Here is a 9,922-nt window from a genome sequence, read left to right on the forward strand (position 1 = left end):
GGCGGCGACGGCTCCCCGTGGTCCACCAGCCCCCTGGGCCAGCCGGACATCAAGCCCTCGGTGGTGGTGCAGCAGGGCGGCCGCGGCGACGAGCTGCACGGGCCAGGCGCGCTGCAGCCGCAGCACCAGCAGCAGCAGCAACAGCAGCAACAGCAGCAGCAGCAGCAACAGCAGCAGCAACAACAGCAGCAGCCGCGGCCGCCGCATCTGGTGCACCACGCCGCCAACCACCACCCCGGGCCCGGGGCATGGCGGAGCGCGGCGGCCGCGGCGCACCTCCCGCCCTCCATGGGAGCGTCCAACGGCGGCTTGCTCTACTCGCAGCCCAGCTTCACCGTGAACGGCATGCTGGGCGCTGGCGGGCAGCCGGCGGGGCTGCACCACCACGGCCTGCGGGACGCGCACGACGAGCCGCATCACGCCGACCACCACCCGCACCCCCACTCGCACCCGCACCAGCAGCCGCCGCCGCCACCACCCCCGCAGGGCCCTCCGGGCCACCCGGGCGCTCACCACGACCCGCACTCAGACGAGGACACGCCGACCTCGGACGACCTGGAGCAGTTCGCCAAGCAGTTCAAGCAGAGGCGGATCAAACTGGGATTTACCCAAGCAGACGTGGGGCTGGCGCTGGGCACCCTGTACGGCAACGTGTTCTCGCAGACCACCATCTGCAGGTTTGAGGCCCTGCAGCTGAGCTTCAAGAACATGTGCAAGCTCAAGCCGCTGCTGAACAAGTGGCTGGAGGAGGCGGACTCGAGCACCGGCAGCCCCACCAGCATCGACAAGATCGCGGCGCAGGGCCGCAAGCGCAAGAAGCGGACCTCCATCGAGGTGAGCGTCAAGGGGGCTCTGGAGAGTCATTTCCTCAAATGCCCCAAGCCCTCGGCCCAGGAGATCACCTCCCTCGCGGACAGCTTACAGCTGGAGAAAGAGGTGGTGAGAGTTTGGTTTTGTAACAGGAGACAGAAAGAGAAAAGGATGACCCCTCCCGGAGGGACTCTGCCGGGCGCCGAGGATGTGTACGGGGGGAGTAGGGACACGCCACCACACCACGGGGTGCAGACGCCGGTCCAGTGAACTCGAGCGGGGGAGGGGCAGAGCGCAGGGCTCTCCCTCCCCTTTGGCGCCTAGTCCTTTCCGGGACCCCTCTTCCCTCTCTAACTTCTGATTGTTCTTTTATTTTTAATTATTATTTCCCCGTCCCTTAAAAAGAAAAAAATAAGGAAAAAGGAAAGCAGCTAAGACACTGGACTATCCTATAAACGGTAGCAGTTGTAATGTGTTATGACCTTTGCAGGCAAGTACCCAGGCTATGAAATAGTGTCTCCTAGAGAGAGAGGAGCGAGGGACAGAGGGAGGGAGAGAGAAAATCTGAGACAAATACCTGGCAAAACTAAATAAATTACCAAAAGAAAAAAAAAATCCACCAAACCATGATAAACACAGAACTGCAGCTGCCGATGCTCGAAGCTGGCACATGCTGCTGCTGTGTTTATTTAACGTGGATCCCCATCAGGAAAGAGGACAAAAATACACACATCTCTGATATAAGTAAAATTTAACACATGAATTTACACTGCAAGAAAACTGAAGTTTACATGAACAAATTCATAAACATGTTTTTCTCTTATTCCTCACCATTAGTTTTGGCGGTGTTTTGTTTTGCTTTACTCAGCGGGCAGAATTGTAGCCAGCTCTTGCTCGCTATTTCTGATGTCCTTGTATTACCCCTTTTTCTTACTATGTGTGAACTTTGCTTACCTTTAGATTCCCCCTTGAATCGGTGTAACATTTATTTGCTCCTTTAACCAAAGCAAAATGATTGGCTTCATACAAAATTAATTGTCTGCTTTCAGGACATGTGTATGTTCTGTTTTATCCAAAGCAAGAATCTAGTTTGGAATATAAAAAAACGAGAATCAAGCATAGGTTTTTGTTACTACCGACAAAGTAAACTTCATTTTCAGGCAGTGTTTCTGGGAGAGGTTATGGAGGGGAGAAAAAGAGAAATCGATAATGAGTGACTGATTGCTTCATTTTATCAGGCGGGCCCATTGTGAAAGAGCTCAGAGGAAATGTGGAGCTTAAATATATTTCCAGAGTTGTCCGACAGAAGGAAAGTGGCACTTTGAAGAAAACTAGGAAAATATATATCTTCAGAGATCCCTGAATAGTTCCCTCCCTTTGGTTTTAATAACTTAGTTATGAGGAATTATATGTGATGACAGCAGCAATTAAACTTTGTTCCTCTAATAGCTTTTCTTAAAAATCAAAAAGAAAATAACCCAGGAACTTAATATTGTATGCATAGACTGTGTTTCGTAGCACACAAATGCCACACGCATACAGACAGTAGACTGGTTTTGTCTTCACTAGCTCATTTGTTTATCATCTCATATTTAGGGTCCCATCACCCTCTTCTCCTGTAATTTATTACAGAAAATACCAGTTCAACTTGGACAGCTTTTATCCCCCCCACTTTCACTAAGGAAGCCAAATGAAGTGAAAAAAAAAAATGCCATTTTCAATCCTTTCTTTTTCTCCTTTGTTAATAGTTTTAAGTGCATTTTTTACCTTGTCTTGATGGAAAACTGTTAACTCCCAAAACAAAAGACTCTACTGGGAAGTGTAGGTGAAAGAAAAAAAGTTGTAACTGTATTGAAAATAAATACCATTAAACTGTGATCAGTTAAGATTAAAAATAATAATCAGCACAAAAGGGCGCTAAAAGGGAAGACACTTTTTTTATTAACTTTAAAGTTTGGGGCTTTTTTTCTGGTTAAATATTAGATAAATGTTTATTTTAAAAAAAAAACTCACTACCATAAAATTATGGTTCAGCATCAGATTAGCATTGCACTCAGTAGTTAAGGTTTTAGGAAATATGCTTTACACCAGATTGTCTTTTCAAACACCTGTGATTGTTTCATTTTCAATGTTTTTGCAAGATAAATGGTGACTTATAATGGGCATATTATTTGCCTGTTCTTCATTTCCCCCAATGAATGTCACAAGGAAAATGGGCACAGAGCTGTGGGGTGCTTCACACTGCCTGTTCCTGAGGTGAGGGGACTGGCTTTCAGTGAAGCAATCCAAAGCAGGGCAAATAGCCAATGGTAAAGGGAGGAAATGAATTTTCAGATACTTATTACCAAGTAGGTAAGGTCAGAAGCTAGAGTTCAGGGGATATGCCTACAGCTCCTCTAACTCTCATAGGTTTACTAAGACGAAAGTTACCACTGAACCTTACCGCTATGTATATATGTTTAATATCTGTCTTTTGAAATGCAGAAATAGTTTAAATGTTTCTTTGTCTATTTTTTCTTTTTTTTAATGCTACCCAGGGAAATATTTTCATATCATTTTTAAGTGGCCTGCCTCAATGTATATTTATTTCTTTTGAAGCAAAAAGGTTCTGGAAACTGTTTTTTCTGTAGCTTTAAGTGAGTAGGTGAGCAAAATCTATATGGGATGTAATTTTTTTTGTTCAGTCTCTTTAAAATTACTTTGTTTTGGTACATTTGGTTGTGCTTGTGGGGAAAATAAAAACGCAGAGATCCTTATATATTTATGTTAAAGTAATATTTTATTATTACATAAAACAGAAATGCACAATACCTTCATAGTTTGTTCTAATTATTGAAATATCTTTATTTTATTTTTAAAGATAGTGCCAAGTTTTAAGGGGAGAAAAATAACCCTAGACCTTATACTGACTGAGTTGAGTTATGTGTAAAACACTTCCCTTCCTTTATACTTCATAAAGTTTTGGAATAAATTTTATGCATATACTGCCAGGTTTCATGTTTATAACTTTCAGAGGCATCTTTTTTAAATGGAGGCTACTGTTCTGATTTATTTTTCTTTGCAAAAATAAGCATCAATTCCAAATCTTTTCAGTCCCTATGCCTGTAGCATTAAATCAAAATGATCTTTGGATCTGAGCTTCAATTTGTTTGCCATTTCATGGTCTACAAAAAAAAAAAAAAAATTGCCCTGTAAATGTATGCAGATGTCTCTGCATTTTCTCTCCAGGTTATCTGTATCTTGTCCAGTTGGGCTATTTTGGAGCATATGAACAGAACTAGGTAGACTCTAATCTCTACTCACATGTCCTCACATAATTTGGGACCTGCAGGAAAGCAGGGCTTAGAGGATTATTCTTCTTAATAATCAACAAATATCTTTCAATAAAGAGTAACCCAGACAATATACTGTATGTGAGTTTTCCAAATCATTAGAAGTAGCTCCTATATACTGTTAATGTGAGGTTTACAGGAAAAGATTTTGCAGTGGTTTATAACATAGTGTCTATTTCCCATCAGCAAACAAATAAGCTTTAAAATTTAAAAAAGGAGGAGGAGAATTATTGGACAAACTCAAGTAATAATGCTAATAACAGACTGTTTTCACACAATATTAGATGGAACACTGCACTTACCAAACGCAGTTTTAAAATGAGAATTCTAAACTATTGGATTAGTTTATAAGTTTGTTGATATATTTAAAGTCCTTCATGGAACATGGTTTAAGTATAAGTCAGTCCATTTAGAAAGATAGTTTCTGAGATTATTACATCGGATCATCTTTCCTAACACCTAGTCAATAGTACATGGATCCCAAACAGATTCAACCAAGTGATCTTATCAATAGCCAGAACAAGAAGTGACAGAAAGAAGAAGTGTTTTGTGACTGAAGACATGCTGATGGGTAAAATGTTTAAGCTGGGTATAGATTTGAGTTCTGGGTCAATATCCCTCCACTGTAGGCAGGAAACATGCTGCATCTGCCCTCTGCAGGGCATTTGAGTGGACCTTGAGAAGGCATTTTTGTTCTTAGCCACAGGGGCTACTGACTGGAAAACATCCCAGGTTACAGGGACACATTTTGGCCTTGACTCATGCTTGCCACTCAAATTCTAAAGCTACTCAGGGAATTTCCACACCAGTTTGGAAATGTATTACACACTACCATGAAAAACTCCATCATGACCACTGGGAGAAATCTGTGAGCAGTCATCCCTAAGATATTGGCTTAGCCAAAAGGAAAAATATTTTCTCTCCCCTAAATACAATAATATAGAATACAGCCACCCTGACAGAACTCTTACGTTTCTCCAAAATATGTCACTTTTTAAGTTTATGATATAAGATGAAAGAGAAATGATCATGTGGGAGAGAATTGTGTGAAGGTCAGATGGAGGGAAGTGTCACAAATAATGTTATGTTTGGCATTTCTAAACATTCTTAGTTCCCACAAAGTAACCTCCTTTATATTTCAGATGTTAGTAACAAAAGCACTCTTCTCTTCCCTCTTCTAGTCCCCGATGGACAAAATTTTCTGGTGAAATGGCTTTCATGAGGGCGTTCATCTTTCTATCATCTCTTTCTTTAAAAGCAACAAATAAAGAAATGTAACAGCATCAGTGAGGGTGACGATGGCATTTGGGTGCGCTGGTCTCTGCACGTGTATGCCTATATGCTGTATCATTTGCCTTCCATTTTCCTTATTGTAGAAGCATCTCGAATAGTGCTGGGGAATGCGGTGAAATAATCTTTTTATCACTCCTCTCTGTGATTTGTGTTTGTTTTTCAGTTTGTAGAACTGTTCTAGATTCTATGGAATTACTACACAAATAAAAGAATGAGGTAAAGAATAGAGCTTGTACAGAAAAAGAAGGATGAGAAAGTGAGGGTCTCTTGGGTCTGTATATTTCAGTGGGTAAGGCAAATGGACGCTATCTACAAGGAAAGGGAAAGGTGCATCTTGAAGTACTATGAATTTTAACAATATGACTGAGTGGAATGTACATCTAAGTTTTATATATTTTCACTATTTAGAAAAGAGTACTTTTCCAATGGTGTATGGTCTCTTAGCAGGACAGACTGTGGTAGAAGAGAACTTACGTTCCTGAAGCTTATGCCCACTGCTTGACTGAGGGTGGGAAACAATGTAAAAGTGGTATGAGCTTGCCACCCAGCTCGCAAACCATGGGATCAACTAGCCCATGTTTGTAGAAAGTGGGCCACGGTTTTATTTCAGTGTGCCATTATCTAGAGGCAAGTATGGCAGTGCCAGCAAATGACTTTTTAATTTTCTTTAAGGCTTTGCTTCGTTATAGAGAAAAAGAAACAATCAGAATATTTTCAAGTTGTTCTGGTGTTTGGTGGGAAACTAGGAAATGTGTTCCCATCGTTAAAAAAGAAGTCACTTAACTTTATCATATGGTACCTCACTTTACCTTGATAACACCTCTGCTTGGTTTAGCTGTTAGAGGTTTTAGAAACAGTATCATATTCTATCAAAACAATCCTAGTCTGAATTCTAGAATTCTGATTGTTGGTAACATTCAGATGTATTTCTTTTTTTAAAAAAAGTCTGAAATGTTATTTAATACACCAGTAAAAGTGCATCTATATCTTAAAGTTTATTTCTTCTACATCTTTTTGAGTTTTTATAGTTCTTTGTCTACAATTTAAGGGGGAGGACTTCCACACACGGCTGCTGCCTGAAGAACCTGGGCTTTTGGAAGGGTCTGTAGTTGGCGGCAAACAGCTCTCTTCTCTCAGGAAGAGGAGTTGTCCTCTAGGAAAAAAAAAAAAAAAAAAAAAAGAAGAAGAGGAAAAATAAATGCTTCCACAAAGCAGTAGTTGTCACCAATTTTAGAAAGACAGGAGTGTTAGGACACCATCTGAGGGCTAGGGAGGAGATTCGATTGTTATGAATTAACTCTCCGTGTGCAATGGGAAACCTCACTGTGGAGTAAAGTTGACCCTACCCCCCCTTTTATTTGGATCATATATTTTTCCTCCCATCAGTGTTTCCTCTGGATTTGTTATTTTAAAAAAGACAACAAGAAGAAAAAAAGCCACACATCAAAAATACAGCCATTGAGTTCGGCAGCAGAATAGGAAAAAGAAAGTTTCCTGTGGGTTTGTAACACAAATTAGCTATTGAAATCGCTGGGCTTTAAGGTTCAGGCAAACATCCATGTGGAAAGTTGGAGCTCTTGCCCTGCCCGTTAAGAAATCCTTCTGTCAGAGGAATTTTTATGTGACCTTTTATGTTCCGCAACACATGATTCTGGAGAGAATTATTTGACATTAATAACTTTTTGTTGATGTTGTTTCCCTAACAAATATATCTTCAAAGTTGGTGCAGCGATTGGGCAAAGCGGGCGAGTGTGCTGCCAGCGGGCATCAGCGCCGCGCGAGACACAAAGTCGGCGCCAGGTCCTCGCCGTGCGCCTCCCACCTCCCACCTTTCGGGGAGCCAGGCAGCACACCTGAAGGCCTCTGAAGCTCGGCCAGCCGGCGCAGGGAAGGGAGGGAAGAGGGCTGAACTGGGCGTGCCCTGTACCTCCCGCCGTCCTGCGCTCCGAGATGCTGCCAACTGCCCCCAAGCGCCTGTCTGGCATCAGGCTTTCTTAGCGACTCTGCAAGTCGGATGAGCCCACTCCAGGGGGAAGGGTCGACAGCGTGGACCTCGCTGGTTATCGCAATAGTCTCCTTTCCCAGGGAGGCTCTGGGGGGTGGGGGCACGTGTGCACGGTGGTTGTGTTACACAGCCAAGGGCTGAGCTAGAAATGGTGGTTAAGGCGAGGACAGATGCCTTGGGTATAGCTGTCGCTCTGGGGGAGGAGATATAGGCGCAGGAGTTGGCAGGGCCTCTCTGGGGGTAGCCGAGGCTGGGGCAGGGGTGCAGTGGGGGCGAGGGTAAAGGGGAGAGGCCAAGAGCTCAGAAGAGAGTGAGATTTCCTAGTTTTCTGCCTGCTGTGCTCTTCCGCGTGACTCTACAAGTCGGGCCCAGGACGTTGCTCCCTCGTGGGAGTGGTAATTGTGGGAGACGATGCCCCAAGAGGAAACAGGAGAGAAGAAAACTGGGGAAGAAAAAACAGCTGCTTGAAAAGTACAGAGACTTGGGCTTTTTCTGGTCTGTGAGGTCAGGAGTGGAAGGGAACAGCCAAAAGCTAGGGAGCAAAGTTCTAAAGCGGGTGCTCTTTGGCGCCAACCTATCAAACTTCTGGCTGCTTCTGACCTCAGCTCCCCTGGAAAGGGACCTTATCTCAGAGCACTGAAGCACCCTAGAAAAGATTCTCTGAGCCCCTCTCTGATGAGCCCAGTCAGTTCCCCAAAGACAGGAACTCAGAAGGCAGGCTAGGCACCCTGAGATCCCGAGCCAGAGCTGAGAAAGGGAAGCAGCCAGGGGCCCAGCCCCAGTACTGGAGGCCTGGCTTCCAACTCCAAGTTTGGACCCTCGAAGGCCGGCTCACTCCCCCTCCTGAGCCACCTTAGGCCCCTAGGCGAAGTCTCCCTGTCCCGGAAACTCATCTCTTAGTCTCCAAGAAGGGCGTTGGTAGTTCCAGTGCGGCCTTTCGCCTCCTCAGGAGGAGAGGCCGGCTGCTGGACTAGTGCTCTTGAAGCCTGGGGTGCGTGGCAGGGCTGCGGGGGAGGTGGAATGCTAGGTAGGAGGGCTGGAAAGGCGGCGAAGGGCAGAACTGGGGGCTCCCGCGGGGAGCAGGTCTGTGCTCGGGCGAGGCCTGGCTTCCGCCGGCTCCGCAGCCTCCCGCCTGCCCGCGGCCACTCACCGGGGCCCTGCGGCCAGCCCGGGCGGGATCGCACACAAACAAGGATGCTTCTATTTACTCGCCTCTGCCTGTGGATTTCTAAGACATTCAGCAGGCACAATCATTAAACTAATTTGTATTTGATTGTTTGGGCGGACGGAGGGTAGTTTTATTGCGCTAAGCATTCAAGCAGGCACGCATCGCTGATTACCAGTATACATTAAATAAAGTTGTTTGTACACATTGTCTTACCACATATAGGCAGAGGCTTATTATTCTAATTACTCTAATTAGTGCATTGAAATGTTTTCTACTTGATTTGAGAAGACAGTGATTAGTTCTATTACTTCTTTTAACTCGTATTTTATGGAAAACTGTTGATGCATGTTCAAATTACTTTATTTGCCCCTGGAATATAACGCTGACCCAAACGCAGTGAACTGCACGGCCCTTGCGGGGCTCCAACTTTGATGTGGGCCTCGGCTTGGAAGAGGCGTCTGTTATTTATTATTTTCCTCTCACCGGCTCAGCCTGGGCTCCCAGCGCGGGGCCCGCGCCCCTGCCCCATCCTGAACCCCAGATGCGTGTCCCGCTCAGACCAAGTCGGAACAGAAGCACACCCAAAATCTGCCAGGGCTCCGAATCCCCAGCCGGCTGCCCCACAAGCTCCCTGGTGCGATTACTTTTAAAAGACTCCCTTAAGCATATTTTCCGTGAATCTGTTTCCCGAGCTTTAATGTTACTATTAATTGATAAGATCAGCTCATCAAACATACTATTTCGATAGGGAATTGTAATTAAAACCTTAATCCTGTTTGAGACTTTTTTCCTTTAAATTCCTTTTTCTTATGGAAGGGGTACAAAGTTCACTATAAAAAGTATTATAACAGGGAGATTAATTCGTTATCTAAATAACAATCTTTGCTATTGATCCAACGTACTTTCCGCCACCTTTTGTGTAAGTCCGGAAGGCCCTTTAAAAAGGACTATGACAAAGCAGAAGATTTGGACCGAGCCGGGCGACTCCGAGCTACTCCCGGGAGCCGGGGGTGGGGGTCCGCCGTCCCTCACCCTTAACCACCGGCGCAGGAGGATTTCCAGCTGGGTCCCGACGGGACACTGCGGACCCGCGGCGCCGGGGCCGCAGGCTGGGAGCTGGGCCTCCTCGAGGTCCCTCTCCTCTCGAAAAGGCAGCTCTGCTCAGTCTCTGGGTAAATATTCGGCCGGTTCTGCTTTTACTTTTAATATTTAGACTCGGATTATCCTGTCTGTAAGCGCGCGCTCCTAACCTTTGCCGTGGCTGGGATGTAATAAACCCCGGCGGCCCGGCCGGCCCGCGCTGCCCCGCGCCCC

The 9,922-nt window shown here is 45.3% G+C and overlaps 1 protein-coding gene across 1 annotated transcript in view; it reads left to right on the plus strand.

Moving 5' to 3' along the window:
• Pou3f2 (POU class 3 homeobox 2) overlaps window positions 1–6,433 on the plus strand; it is a 7,150-nt gene extending 717 nt beyond the window's left edge. The window contains exon 2 of the mRNA XM_005377797.2: window positions 1–6,433. This exon is cut by the window's left edge and continues 1 nt beyond it. Coding sequence (XP_005377854.1) covers window positions 1–1,080 — 1,080 coding nt within the window. The 3' untranslated portion in view covers window positions 1,081–6,433.
• Window positions 6,434–9,922: the final 3,489 nt, after the last annotated feature.

Source organism: Chinchilla lanigera, unplaced genomic scaffold (genome assembly GCF_000276665.1).
Source record: "Chinchilla lanigera isolate Chin_1 unplaced genomic scaffold, ChiLan1.0 scaffold00010, whole genome shotgun sequence".
Classification (NCBI taxonomy): Eukaryota; Metazoa; Chordata; class Mammalia; order Rodentia; family Chinchillidae; genus Chinchilla; species Chinchilla lanigera.